The sequence below is a fragment of the Clarias gariepinus genome, chromosome 7, assembly GCF_024256425.1.
Source record: "Clarias gariepinus isolate MV-2021 ecotype Netherlands chromosome 7, CGAR_prim_01v2, whole genome shotgun sequence".
In the NCBI taxonomy this organism is placed as follows: Eukaryota; Metazoa; Chordata; class Actinopteri; order Siluriformes; family Clariidae; genus Clarias; species Clarias gariepinus.
The window spans coordinates 9656243-9671294 of NC_071106.1; the positions used below are offsets into that span (position 1 = coordinate 9656243).

A 15052-nucleotide genomic window follows, 5' to 3' on the forward strand; every position below is an offset into this window, starting at 1 on the left:
AGGAGGCGGGATTTATAGGAGAAGATGGAAAGCCTAATCGAACCAAATCTCAAAGTCGCAAAATAAAACTTAAAACTTATTATGTGTTTTAAAGTTTTATATACAATAATTATGAACATTTATTTATAGTGTATAATATATATGGGAATCTGTTGAAGTCAGCATGTACTCTCTGGGATAAGATATCAGGTGTGATGATCATAGTTAATCATTTTAAGTTAAAAATACAGTATATGACCAGCAGCCATGAAAACTCTTGTCTGTATGTTGAGCAAGAAAACACGATGCAGTTCGGATCAATTCCTTGCGACATTCATAACACAAATATACACTGCCCTAATTATTATTAAAGTCACGATTTGGACTTTTAGAAATAAGAAATGATGCTTCGATATCATTAAATAGACTGCAGCTACAGTATGGTCTGTTTTTTCCTTTGGGTTTTAAAAAAACTAAATAGCAGAAGATCTGAAGATTATGGGCTCAGAACTCATTTATGGACGGTTGTGCTGTAATCACAGAAACATTCAGTGCCATGGGAGATCATCATTGCCCATACACACACACACACACACACAGAGGATAAATGGAAGACTTTACGATAAGGCTACTTATCTCCATTATCACCTGCACTGAACACTGATATAATGCGATGCCCTGACCTGCCCTGGTTTATGGATCCAAACACTGATCACAGAAATCAGAATCGTCCGATACCGATCACTGATCACGGCCGTGTGTGGGTGTTGTAGAGATCGTGTATTCAGAATGGTTGCTTCCGGGGTAAAACCTGTGCTGTGCGACCCAGCCCAAAAACATAACCACATTCCTCGTGTAGTATTGTTTATTTATTTACTATTTATAACAGTAAAAAAAAAAATATACAGTAATTTTAGGATTAATATCTGGAAAAGTGTCATAATTGTAAAACTTTTCTTTATTGCAAGGCAACATACTCTATTCTCTAATTATTTGATTAAGACTATAAAGAAACTCAAGCCAACAGAACTGCTTGGGTTCGACTAAAGAGTGAAAATTTTCCATTCTTTAAGGAGCTCTCTCACATACACACACACACACACACCCTGATGCTTATCTAAAATGCGACTGTCCTGCTATACTCACTCGTTATAACGTGCTGCACCTGGAACAAGGCAGCGTCGATGGATAAGAAATAGACACGCCAGTCACTTTGTATTGGGCGAGCCAGTAATGGCTCCTCATTAGTACACGGCGAGGGCAGGCGTTTCCTTATAAATCTCACAACTCTTATCATCCAGAACGTGTCCTGCATGGTGCATGCACGGAGCAGTAAGGTAAACCCGGACCGTCTCGGCCAGAGCTTTTTAGAGCTCGACTCGCTCTTTATTTCCCTCTTCATTATTGTTCTTAAGATAATCAAGTTTTTTTAAATTTATTAATTAATTTATTTTTTAGCGCTTCTGCTACAGTTGGCTGAGTGAACGGGTCGACTTACATGCGTACATGCACTAGCTGCTGCCTTAAATGTATTAAAAGAAATAAAATAAGGTTTATTTTAGCTGAAGATTCTGGCAGACCTGGTTTAGAAAAAAAACAAAAAAAAAAACTTTTGTATATTGCTAAAATAACTTCTTTTAAAAAAGACTTGGTGAAATTCCCAGACTGATGTGTGTTTTGCATCATAACAATAAAAAAAAACATAGCCATGCTTGCTGGGTTTCCTCCGGGTACTTCAGTTTCCTCCCACAGTTCCAAAGACATGCAGGTCTTATACTAAGTGGCGTTCCCAAATTGCCCTCCTTATGATATACCATAAATAATCTTTACTACTGTCTGTTTACGACTCGTTAATTACTGACTAGGAGGAGTAATAACTGCTAACCAAAAGTAGCTAAACGGCTAATTTTAGGGAAAAGAAATACACCTCGACTTTAAATTAAAGACTGAGATAAGACTGAACTACCACTTTGATGTAAATTGAAACTAGGTGATTTTTTTTCATGATCTAAAGCCTCAACAAGCCAACAGTTCACGTGTTCACAGACGTGAATATCATTTGTGAAGGCATCAACTTATTCCATTTTATGCTACGAGTATGCTAAACTCAAGGTAGTTTCACACAAACACACACACACACACACACACACACACACACACACACACACACACACACACACACACCCAGACATACACACTCGAAAAATAAGAAGTGTTACTTACATTGTACCAGCTCTGACTTTTCTGTAAAAGAGACAGAGAGAAAAAACGAGTGTAAGGGTGACCCAGGGCTATAAAAAGCACACACACACACACACACACACACACACACACACACACACACACACAGTATAAAGGTCAACACTTTAAAATCATGTGACAGGTTTGTTTTTGATTTCTCATTCACAAACATAACTCTCTCTCTCTCTCTCTCTTTCTCTCTCTCTCTCTCTCGGGATAGTGAAGTCACTAGAGGGCACCATAACATCAACACTAAACCATTAGACACCGTGTCGCCCACGTTTTTAAATTCTGCCGAGTACGAATACATCCATCTGCATATTAAAAATTCAACAAAACACTTGGTGGCACGCTGTTATTGGAAAACAATCAAAGACAGGCCGGTAATATGGCTTGACGCAAAGCGGTCCCTGATGATGAATACGTTCTTATCAGGTTGGCATTGGGAAAACCACAACACACATTCTCCTGTTTTAGAAACACTTATTAAAAGAAGAGGAAGACAGGAATAAGGAGAGGATAAGTATGGAAAAGCATGAGAAAATGTGGAGATAGGGAGAAACAGGGGATGATGAGAATGTGGAGATAAGAAGAATTTGGAGATGAGGAGAATGTGGAGATGAGGAGAATAAGCAGAATGTGAAGATGCGGAGAATGTGGAGATAAAGAGAATGTGGAAATAAGCAAAAACAGAAGATGAGGAGAATAAGGAGAATGTAGATATAAGGGGAATGAGGAGAATGAGGAGATGAGGAGAATAAGGAGAATGTAGATATAAGGGGAATGAGGAGAATGAGGAGATGAGGAGAATAAGGAGAATGGGGATATAAGGAGAATGAGGAGATGATAAGAATGAGAAGATGAGGAGAATGTGGAGATAATGAGAATGAGGAGATGATAAGAATGAGGAGAATGTGGAGATGATGAAAATGAAGAGATGAAGAGAATAAGGAGAATGAGGAGAATGAGGAGATGATAAGAATGAGGAGATGATAAGAATGAGAAGATGAGGAGAATGTGGAGATGATAAAAATTAGGAGATGAGCAGAATGAGGAGATGATGAGAATAAGGAGAATGTGGATATAAGGAGAATGAGGAGATGATGAGAATAAGGAGAATGGGGATATAAGGAGAATGAGGAGATGATGAGAATGAGGAGATGAGCAGAATGAGGAGATGAGCAGAATGAGGAGATGATGAGAATGAGGAGATCCGCAACTGCTATTTCCCAGTTTTGATGTCTTAAGTATTTTATATATATAAAATAAAATAAAATCCACAAATAAAGCTGAATTACAACAATTCTGCAAAGATAAGTGGGCCAAAATTCCTCCAGAGCGCTGTAAAAGACTCGTTGCAAGTTATCGCAAACGCTTGATTGCAGTTATTGCTGCTAAGGGTGGCCCAACCAGTTATTAGGTTCAGGGGGCAATTACTTTTTCACACAGGGCCATGTAGGTTTGGATTTTCTTTCTCCCAAAATAATAAAAACCATCATTTAAAAACTGCATTTTGTAATTACTTGTGTTATCTTTGACTAATAGTTAAATGTGTTTGATGATCAGAAACATTTTGTGTGACAAACATGCAAAAGAATAAGAAATCAGGAAGGGGGCAAATAGTTTTTCACACCACTGTAGATGGATAGATAGATAGTACTGTGAAAGTGTCTTGAACCCCCTCATTTTATTATATTAAATTAAATGAAGAAGATTAAATTAAAGAAATTGTAAAAAATGTTTTATTGCGACAGGCTGCGAAGTGCCTAAAGATAGAGTTCAGAATTATTTGTCCACGTAACAACATCAGCAGCATCCTAAAGGTTCTCAAGACTTTTGCACAATACAATATATAATATTATTACTACTAATATTAGGGGGCTAATATTATTAATAATGGTAGTAGTAGTAGTACTATTATTATTACTACTACTAATCATAATAATTAAATTATAACCACTGAATTCTAAGGAGTGTCCAAACTTGTCTGTTAACTACTGTAAAGGAATAAACACAGAATGTATTGCTTGCGCTAAAACATTTTTGATAATTTATAAAGTTTTGATTATATATAAAGCCATACAGTGGCAGTAGAATTATATTTTGAGCTAAGATGGTTAAACTTTGGTTTATATATGGGCCGAACCCTGGTTAGAGATTCATACGGATAACCGATCTCCAACCTCTGGTATGTTACTCCACAAGTGTGTGCACATCAACTCATCGTGTCTAATGATTTTTGTCTATAGATTTACTTGTGTCTTGAGCTGGATTGTTCACCATAGACAAGAGACACATACATGTGTCATGCAGATTGGAGGAAAGGATGGATCAACGCTGGATAGAGAGAAAACTGAGCTAGAAAGGGAAACAGGGATAGAAAGGGAAACAGGGATAGAAAGGGAAACAGGGATAGAAAGGGAAACAGGGATAGAAAGGAAACAAGGATAGAGAGAAAACTGAGATAGAGAGAAAACTGAGATAGAGAGGGAAACAGAGATAGAAAGGGAAACAGGGATAGAAAGGGAAACAGGGATAGAAAGGGAAACAGGGATAGAGAGAAAACTGAGCTAGAAAGGGAAACAGGGATAGAAAGGGAAACAGGGATAGAAAGGGAAACAGGGATAGAAAGGGAAACAGGGATAGAAAGGAAACAAGGATAGAGAGAAAACTGAGATAGAGAGAAAACTGAGATAGAGAGAAAACTGAGATAGAGAGGGAAACAGGGATAGAAAGGGAAACAGGGATAGAGAGAAAACTGAGATAGAGAGAAAACTGAGATAGAAAGGGAAACAGGGATAGAAAGGGAAACAGGGATAGAGAGAAAACTGAGATAGAGAGGGAAACAGGGATAGAAAGGGAAACAGGGATAGAAAGGGAAACAGCGATAGGCCCTGTTGTGTGTATTACATTAAAAAGTAATTGTGTTTCATACGCGACTCTAATATGTTGCCATGACAAAAAAATAAGTTTTTATGATTGCTACTAAAATTGTGTAGTTAATTAAAACTAAAAGTCATGACAAAAGTTTGCAAGAGGTGGAAATCCTCATAGTATTGTGTGTGACCCGGCACTAACGCTAAAGCTTCTGACTTAACACATGAGATGGAATATATTCTCAAAGCCAGGAGGACTTGTGATCTCTTAAAGATTAATAATAAAAAAAAAAACTGCAGCACAAAAATAAACTCTCACTGTGTACTGTTTTGGCTTCTTAAGCGGTGGAAACGTGGGCTGGTCTCCTCTGACAGGAGCTCTGGCACCGTGTCGGTGGTAATGAGGTGAGAAACAGAGAGAGAGAGGATGAGAAAGGACGAGAGAGGACGAGAGAGGCTGCAGGCCTGCTGATTGATACAGAGAAAGACAATGTGCGGGTGCATATGTTTATAACAGACGCACAGAAACACACTGACGGAAACACGGCGACTGGGCAGGAAGCTACACCGGGGGGTTCAGGAAGGGATCCACAGAGCTGAACAGTGACGGCCACTTGTTTATTTTCAACAGATTGCAGGTCATTTTCTCTACACCTTTAAGAGAATCCGTCAATAAAGAAGTTGAAAACAAACCGTTGTTGTATGAGACTAATCATTTCTTTAGAAAATAATTTCTAACAAAACAGAAAAAAGAGAACGAACTCAAGACTAAATCAGTGCGAATTATGATACAGTTGAATTGCTGAGTAATTACAGTTTTCTGTATAATAGCGATGTAATCAAATATGCCGAAGTTCAGGATCAACATATAATTTGTTTCTAAACATTAAAATGAGGCTGAGTATTTATTTATTCATGTATTTATTTCTAGTCAGATATGACCCTAAGTAATATACTTGCATCATGTTGTGCAAAACATTTCTTATCCTTTCATCCCTAATAAATGCCTGGTCAGGATGGGTCATGCTCGTTTAAATAACCAAGCACATTTACTTCAGTAATTTTAAATCCTACTACATACATTTCTGCATGGTGTTCGGTAAACGAAACGGGTTTAGTATTTGAAGAGGTAACATCGCCACCAGCTGATTATTATGCGTAATTGCGTCATGTAGCAAGCAGGTGCTTGAAGCTGCAGCTCAGGTGGAGACAGTGATGACAACAGCATGATCACAGTTGGCGAAGCAGAAAAAGAAAGAAAGAGAGAGAAAGAGAGAGACTCTCACTAAAACATTAGGGCCTTGGAATCGTTTTCAAGAACACTTGACAACGAAGTCTGGTTCATTTTAATCAGTGAGAACACAATCGTTCCATGCTCGGGAACCTGAGTCTGCTTGAAGATATACTGTAGCGTATGGGTATAGGGCACAGATCGAATCGTACCTTAGCACGAAAAGAGATTGCTGTTAAAAAAATATATTAATAATATTATATGTAGTGCGAAGATTTACTTCCTTGTTCTCATTTTCTCTCGTGTTTAATGGCGACACACAAACTGAATAGGTGCATACTGCCACCTGCTGTATTGGAGAAGTGTAACCGAGAACGAGAGCAAAAATAATTTGAATGCTGGCCAGCGGGAAGAGGGGGAGCAATCGTTCCAGGGCACAGTGCAAATAAACCACTCTTAATGTGAAAACTAGTATAAGCTCAGTACATTTGCCACTAAAGTAAATTTGATGGTAAGTACTTCTGTACTTCTGTACATTCAATTAAGAAACATGAATGGAGGACGTCTACTTCTACTTTTACTATACCTTAAGTAATATTTTACCTAGGATATATTTACATTACTTAAGTAAAGGATTTGTGTACTGTGCCCGCCTCTGCTAGTGTTTTAATAGAAACAATTACATTTATTACAAAATATCACAGGCAGGTAAACAACTAATTTATAACCCTGAGATGCAAAACTAATCCTGGACACATTGTCAACTTGGTGTTGAGGAACGGTCAGATCCACTATTCACACATTATGATGACAATAAAGAAAGAAAAAGAGAAATCAGTTTACGCTAAATTGTACTTCTTTCGTTGTCAGCCAAACACACTCCATGTTCGGTAATCGGATAGTGAATTACAGATTAGAGATCGATTCACTAACACCACTTTAGCGCTGTTATTTCAGTGGTAAAAATACTAAGTCATGACTTAAATTCCATTAAATTCTGTCCTAGCAAATACTATAACTGCTCGTAATTTTAATTATATTTGACATTTAGATTTTATTCATGACACAGGTTAAACTTCAGGCAATTACCAAAGTACTAGATACGTTTCATTAAATTCTGTTTAGCCAGTTTTGCGTGATGCTGTGACAAAATCTGCCTGGACAGACATACAGATATACAGATATACAGACATACAGACGGAAATTTTCCTGAGACTGGTTTCGGGTCGTCCAATGTACAGTATGAAACATAAAGATATCACTAAAAGAGTGAGTTCTGACCGATGTACAAAAAAAAACCCCTTTTATTTATTTATACAGATATTAAATAGTTCTATATGAAATGTTCTTGACTTTTTAAGCCTGGTTTAATTCTCCTGAAGTCTTCTGTTCAAACTTGCGTTTTCATTCCCACACTGTTCAGCTCTATTACAACTGAGAGTTGGAGAGTAAGGAACCAGAGGTGAAACGATTCAAAAGCAGTGCTTACTTTGATCAGGTTTAGTCTGTCGTACTGCGAAGACAGAAAGTGAAGACGGGATGAAGTCGAAGGGATGGAGCAGAAAAGAGAAAGAGTGGCTGTTAAAAGCAGCGACAGGGCAATGACCGTGACACAGGCATCTGATCTCCTAAAGCAGCGCGTGCATTACTGTGTGACTGTGTTACAGAAAAAAAGGAAAGGAACAAAAAAAAAAAGAGAGAAAGGAACAGAGGGCACAGGCGGGTAGGAATGAGGAGAGGGATGAAGCTGGTGTGTGAGTGAAGGGTGTGTTGTGTTGCAGTAGAGAGCTGGAAGGCAGTGGCGGCGGGTGGGCGGCAGCTCTGTGTGCTGATGTAATGGTGGAAGTCCGCTGAATCAAACCGCACTGCGCTTCGACACACAACATACCGAGATAAGAAAACAACAATGCTACACTGGGGGAAAATTAATAGCTGAGCACAATTAATAGCCTGTTTTTATAGCGTCTCTCAAATCTGGCTGGTAAAAAAGGTTGAGTTGATTAAAGCTTGATCGACCTTCTATATCGAAAGCTTGGCTGGTTTCACTTCAAATCATGTGTTTATATCGGTGCGATCGCACTACATTGTTTCTACAGTATAAAGCTTCAATTTAACAGAGAAAGCTTGTAATAATTAATATGCTGATGGTTTCTATAAAAGCATACTTTTATATTTTTTTGACATTTATGGAAAGGTTTTGGCGCATCAAAGCTTTGTAGGTCTTTATAAAGGTCTTTACAGCATGTTCTCTGTAAAATAGCAATCTGCTATTTTCAAAAGTAAAAACTACTAATACATAAGAAATATGTGGGGCGTTCAAGTCAAACCGGGATGAAATTTTAACATTTATAGCACAGTGAGGTGATGAGAATCGTAGCGGTTGAACGGTTTAAAGAAGGCCGTATGTCCTTGAATGACGATCCCAGCCGAGGTGGCTCTGAGCAAGCTGCCGTCGTTCCCGCAAAACATTCAGCGCCCGATCCTTAAAAATCCAAAGATAATTTGACGCCAACTTGTGAAAGGAAAAGACGCATCAATCATGATCTCACTCCTTTCTTAAAACTTTCTACGGCCTCCGAGTGGCGCAGTGGTAAAGTGCTTGTCCTATCATCCGGAGATTGCGAGTTCGATTCCTGGGTGATGCTGTAACTTCTCGCAGCCGGAGGTCTAGAGAGAGCTGATTGGCCGAGCTCTTTTAGAGGGGAGGGATTAATCCGAGTGTGTAACGGTGCGTGAGCGAGCAGATCGAAAAGATGCGGTCGGCTGGTGTCACGTGGTTCGGAGAAAACACGTGATAGCCCTCCCGACTGAGTGGTGGTAGTAGCTCAATATGGGAGCCCCCTAGTGATGGGGAGGAATTGGAGGAAAAATCAAAAAAAGAAAACTTTCTATCTGGTATTCAAGCACTAGTGAAACACTAGGATTAGTGTAGCAGGGGATTATACAGAGAAATAAAGGTAGTGGTCTGTTATTCTGTGCAATAAAAAGTCCCGATTTGACTTGAACATCATATTCCTTTCCCGAGATGGCATCTTTCATTTATTAATTATATAAACACAATGACAAGAAGGCAATAAACACACACAAAACAAAAAAAACCAAACAAACAGGGGACACACATTTACATAGATATACAGGACAGTACATAGACAAGTGTATGTGTGTGTGTAAGTGTGTGTACAGACATTTGTGCGCAGGCACAAAAGCGTATAATGGAGAACACGTAAACAAACAATGGAAAAGAGAAATGCTTACTTTGGACAGTCGCTTGTGAGACTAGCATGCAGTGAGAAGAAGAAAGAAAGAAATCAGAAAACAAAATGCAACTGAAAAACAGAAAGACAACAAGACAAAGTGCAAGAGAAAGCAAAGAGTCACTTTTATATACAGCGATTTATCTGTCAGAGCCGAACGACACTGAATGAAGAGGCAGGAGAAAAACAGAAAGGAAATTAAAGGTGAAAAAAAAGAAGAAAGAACTAAAGGTTAAAAGAAAGTCAAGCATGGAAAGTGACACGACTGGTTAATTGCACTTAACAGCCATCATTTTAACTGCCTGTTCATCCATCCATCTGTCCGTCCATCTGTCCATCCATCCAGTACACGTACGTAGACTTTCAACTCTCCAGCCATCTAGCCCTCTATCTATTATGTCTATTATCTATTATTATGTTTGTCCATCCATCCACTCAACTATCCATCCATATATTAATACATCCATTCAACCAGTCATTAAAATAATCTCGTACAATAATCAGTGTCAATACATTTATTCCTCTATTCGTCAATACATTCATTCATCCTTTCCATTTACTAATTCATCCATCAGTCTGTTATTCATCCATCATCTACTGTATTTATCCTGCATTCCTTCCTTCCTTCCACCATCCATCCACCCATCCATCCATCCATCCAATCTCTCCATCCTGTCTGTCTACTAATTCATTAATCAATTTATCCATCAATCTGTTTTCTTTTATACCCATCCATCTACCTAGTTATCCATCTAGCCAGAAATTCTTCCTTCCTTTTATCTATTCATCCATCCATTCCTAAAATTGTGTAATGGTTAATCCATCCATCCATCTACATATCCATTCAACTCCATTCAGTTATCCAAATATTTGGCCAGCCTTTCATCTGTACAATAATCTGTCAATTAATATTTTTATTCTTTCCATCCATCCATTAGTGTCTATTTACCAATTCATTCATCACTCGGTCTGCCTATATACACATTTATCATCTATTTATCCTGCATTCCTTCATTCCTCTATCCATCCATACATGGATTCAATCACTGCCCAGCCCTTCTGTCCATCTATCTATTTCCACCTTTTTGTTAAGTATATTCAGTCACACTGATCAGCTCCGTGGTGTTACGTTATCAAAAAAAACTAGCACTATTCCGAGAGGCTGAGTGACATGGACGATGTTCACTGTACTCTGGAGGTCAGGAATCTAACTGGGTCAGTGGGTGAAATTTTATACGACTCTGATTACAAGAGGCCACTCGAACTGATTGCTTCACCTGGCACTCCCATGCAATTAGCAGGCGTTTCAGTCTCGCACCCCGCACGCCTAGTATAGGGGGCACACAGTAAAATACCCGGTGCTGAATGCAATCTCAGTTCAGCTGGACATAAATGATCAGGGTAAAAATAAATTCAGGACTGAACCTTGTGATGCAGGGTGTCGTGATGGAAAAAAAAGAAAAAATCATATATATACAGTATATATGAGGTGAAAATTAGCATTCTATTAATGATCTAATCGATGTAATAATCTAACGCAGTTGTGCTGTTTAAACATTAGCAGCCCCAAACTTTATTCTTAAATATACAGTGAAACCTCGTATTGCGAGTCATTGGAACCGTGCCGCTTCACACACCCCTCCTCTTGCCTTTACACACACACACACACACACACAGCTCTACACAGAAACACTGCTCTGTCGCGATTCTTTTTAAAGGTAAAGTGCAGGTTCACTTGTGTTTTATTTTTACTTTACAGCAGTGATTCCGTTAGTATGTGTTCACGTGAGTGTCATTAGCGATGTTCCTTGCAAATTTTTCCGATAAAACAGTCTTTCCGTTAATGTGTATATGTGTGTAACTTAAATAAGAGAGAAGGAAAATTTACTGTGTAAGACGAGAAATGGGAGAGGGTCTAATTCCTCCTGTCCTCTTACTTTAGCTTGACACACACACAAACACACACACACACAGCGCCTGTGCACATAAACGGAACACTTACCTGTCGGGATTTTTTAAGATAAAGTGCAGGTTAATTTGTTTTATTTTTACTTTATATTTCGTGTTAATTATTTTTATGATTTTATTTTTTTTGGGCTGTGGAATAAATAATTTGAGTTTCCATTATTTCTTATAGGGAAATTCGATTTGGTTTACGAGTGTTTTTACATATGCTCGTAATCCAAAGTTCCACTGTATAAAGAGCTCTGGATCGTAACACACAACACACAGTTACAGGATATATGGTTACAGAATATGTGTCAAATTTACGCAGATTATTAATTAGCATAGAAAGTTTGCTAATTGCATGTTTGGAAACTTGCCTTTATACCACATACCATGTTGTTGATTTCTAGTCGGATTAGCCAGAAAGTGTTGATTATTTGAAATTGAAATATTTTTTTATTTGATTAACAGTAGCTCTGCTGATGATAACTCTAGTCACAAGGTATATAGTGTATTAATTTACTTATTTTTACTTATTATTCCCACACCACCAGCTTTCCAAATGGATATAATCATGTCCGACTGTAAATAATTTGCAAATTTATTGTTTTTTGAGATATTAATTTTTTAAAGAACTCTCCACATGTCAGTGCTTCATAACACTCAGAAATAACTAACTATGTCTAATGGAACGGGATGTTTTGATGAGGAGGACTAACATTTTTATACAGACTAAAAGGGCGAGATGTCAAAGTGTGGTGATGTTGTGAACGCTAATCAACAGATGGATGGATCGACATCTCACTTCCACATCGTACTAATGAGGAAAGCAAATTCCTAGGACAAATCAAACAAGATGGGTTTCATAAAATAACAAAAGGGACAGTCACAAGACGAGGACACTAAGTGCAGGGGAATTTTTTCATTTTGGGCTAGATGACTAAATTCTGCACCGCTATGGAGGAGAGGATGGAGGTGGACGTCCTCACCTTGGAGTTTTTAGATGCGCTGCGTGTGGATTGAGCCGAGTATGTGCGGGTGACCAGCTGCTCCGGGGTAGAGGGCGACTTGGAGGTGTCGGAATGTTCGGAGCCCTTCTCCACCATGTTCTCTCCCTCTGGACTCGGCACAGCAGTGGGCAAGAGGCAGCGCTTCCGCAACACCGGAGAGCAAGCAGGACTGCTCCGGGTCGAATTACTGGCAGTGCTGCAGAGGACAAGGGCAAAAAGGAGAGACAGAGAGAGAGAGAGAGAGAGAGAGAGAGAGAGAAAGAGGGAGAGAGAGATAAAGGAGGGATTATAAACAAACTTTATCTAAATTCATGCACTACATAACACCATAGACATATATAATATACAGCTGTTTCAAGTTTAATGTAAATGATGGACAAATCAGTAGCTTGGGGTCAATCAGAGACACATCTATGATGTTATCCTTCTTTTATTAGTACTATGCAGGCACACTAAGCACCGTGTGGTTTTTAAGACATCTGGGAAAAAAAAAACACAATCCAGAGCAGGATAATAAATTTTACCGGCACTGTGAGGACAGGATACCGTGTTTAGTTTTAGTCGAGATCGTGTAGACACAAAGTGCATATCCTACTTTCTTACTTTAGTCAGCATTAATGCACTTAACCTGGTTACTATGAGGCATGTTCAAGTCAAACTGGGACTGTTAATTGTGCAGAGTAACAGAATGCGGAACCCTTTATTTCTCTATATAATCCTCTGCTACACTAAAACACTTATCCCAGTGTTTCACTAGTGCTTGGACACCATCATGGTGGACTGTTTTTTCATCATGTGATTGGACCGCTTGCTTTAAGTCTTCATTTACAAGAAATATCATTAGAGGTCCCAGTTTGACTCGAACACCTCTTATAAAACAAACTAAATCATATACCAAAAAAACTTACTGTTAAGTTGTAGCAATTACATTAAAGCTGTGTAATCACAAACTCAGGCTAAAGTAAAGTGTTTTGAAACAATGTTAAAAATTAAAAAGTAATTTTAGTTGTTCTAACTTTCCAGAAGGTAATCTCTAGCTGTAAATTTACATATTGGAATTCTTTTTAATCCAAATTTAGGAATAGAGTTGACTGACAAATTCATAACATGTTTATAACAAGTTATCTAGATTATGTTTATTAGCTAATTTGACTAAGTTGAACTCAGTCTTCGATTCACTTAGACTCTGATTATATTTACAGTGAAACCTCGGATTGCGAGTTAAGCGGTTTGTGTCACGTGATCACAACTGAGCCAACGTTTTTTCTCTCTCTTGTGCTGTGGAATTGTGGGTAATCATCTCCCCTTCTGGGTCTTAGTGCTCGTTTCTTACTGGGATAATCAACATCCGTGCACGCATGTACGGTTTACTATAGCACTGTGACCACGTGTGTCTGTATGTGTGTGTACAGCGCACGTGTAAAGCAAAAGCAAGTCTCATTAGAGAGGTTAAAGATCTATTTTCTCTATCTGTATCAGCCTGCTCTTTGTGTCTGCATGCGCGCTACATTAGACACCGTGCCCCTTCACACACACAGGTTAATTTGTTTTATTTTTTACTTTATAAGTGTGCGCTCAGTGCTCACGCGAGTGTCATTAGCAATGTTCCTTGTTAACTTTTCCAATAAAACAGTATTTTTATTAATAAGTGTCTGTGTGTGAAAAACTTAAATAAGAGAGGAGGAGGGGTTACTGTGTAAGATGAGAAGGGGAAGGGGGGATCCATGATTCTTCCTCTCCTCTTACTTTATCTTCACACACACACACACACACACACACACACACACAGCGCCTGTATGCATAAATGGAAACACTTATCCATAAAAAAAATTTAAAGGTAAAGTGCAGGTTAATTTGTTTTATTTTCACTTCATATTTTGTGTTAAATATTTTTTATGTAATATTTTTTTTGGACTGTGAAACGAATAATTTGAGTTTCATAAATTCTTATGGGAAAATTTGATTTGGTTTACGAGTGTTTTAAACTGGTAAATGTGAAATACTTTTTAGATAGATACTTGATTAGAAAAATCCGGTTAAAATTTTTTTCTTAAAGCTTCTCACAGATTTTATATTCCTTGCCCTGACCTCGACATGACCTTTGTACCACCCTTCACTACAAAACAACAATTAAACCCTTCACAGCACTTCTATAGAAATTACAGCACTAATGATACACCGACTGCATAAATGGCTAAAACTCTGGCAAACGTTCACTGGGACCAAGAGTCTCTTCAACATACTGTGCTTGAAGTCTTCTGTAAATGTAAATCCCGGCTTGACTCGAACGCCTCTCATACTGTAGCTTGACTAGCCGTGTCAGCTATTTTTCTGAGTAGATGCAGATTTAAGATTTTTAAACTGAGCTAGCTTATGAATTTATCAACTGCTCATCCATATATATAATTTTTTTCATAAAAAGCCTAAAAAACCTAAAAAAGAATCAGGTTATTTTCAACAAAACCTATTTACAAGATGCATTACAGTATGCAAACGAGTACAAAAGTTTGAAAA

General features: G+C 38.2%; 1 protein-coding gene across 2 annotated transcripts in view; it reads right to left on the minus strand.

Annotated features, from left to right (window-relative positions):
* The window catches only part of gramd1bb (GRAM domain containing 1Bb), an 89819-nt gene that overhangs the window by 19438 nt on the left and 55329 nt on the right, over nucleotides 1-15052 (minus strand). For both annotated transcript variants that reach the window (XM_053500527.1, XM_053500526.1), the window contains 4 exons: nucleotides 12518-12734; nucleotides 9583-9603; nucleotides 7817-7840; nucleotides 2199-2223 (listed from right to left, as the gene is read on the minus strand). In XM_053500527.1, coding sequence (XP_053356502.1) covers nucleotides 2199-2223; nucleotides 7817-7840; nucleotides 9583-9603; nucleotides 12518-12734 — 287 coding nt within the window. The remainder of the gene's footprint in view (nucleotides 1-2198; nucleotides 2224-7816; nucleotides 7841-9582; nucleotides 9604-12517; nucleotides 12735-15052) is intronic.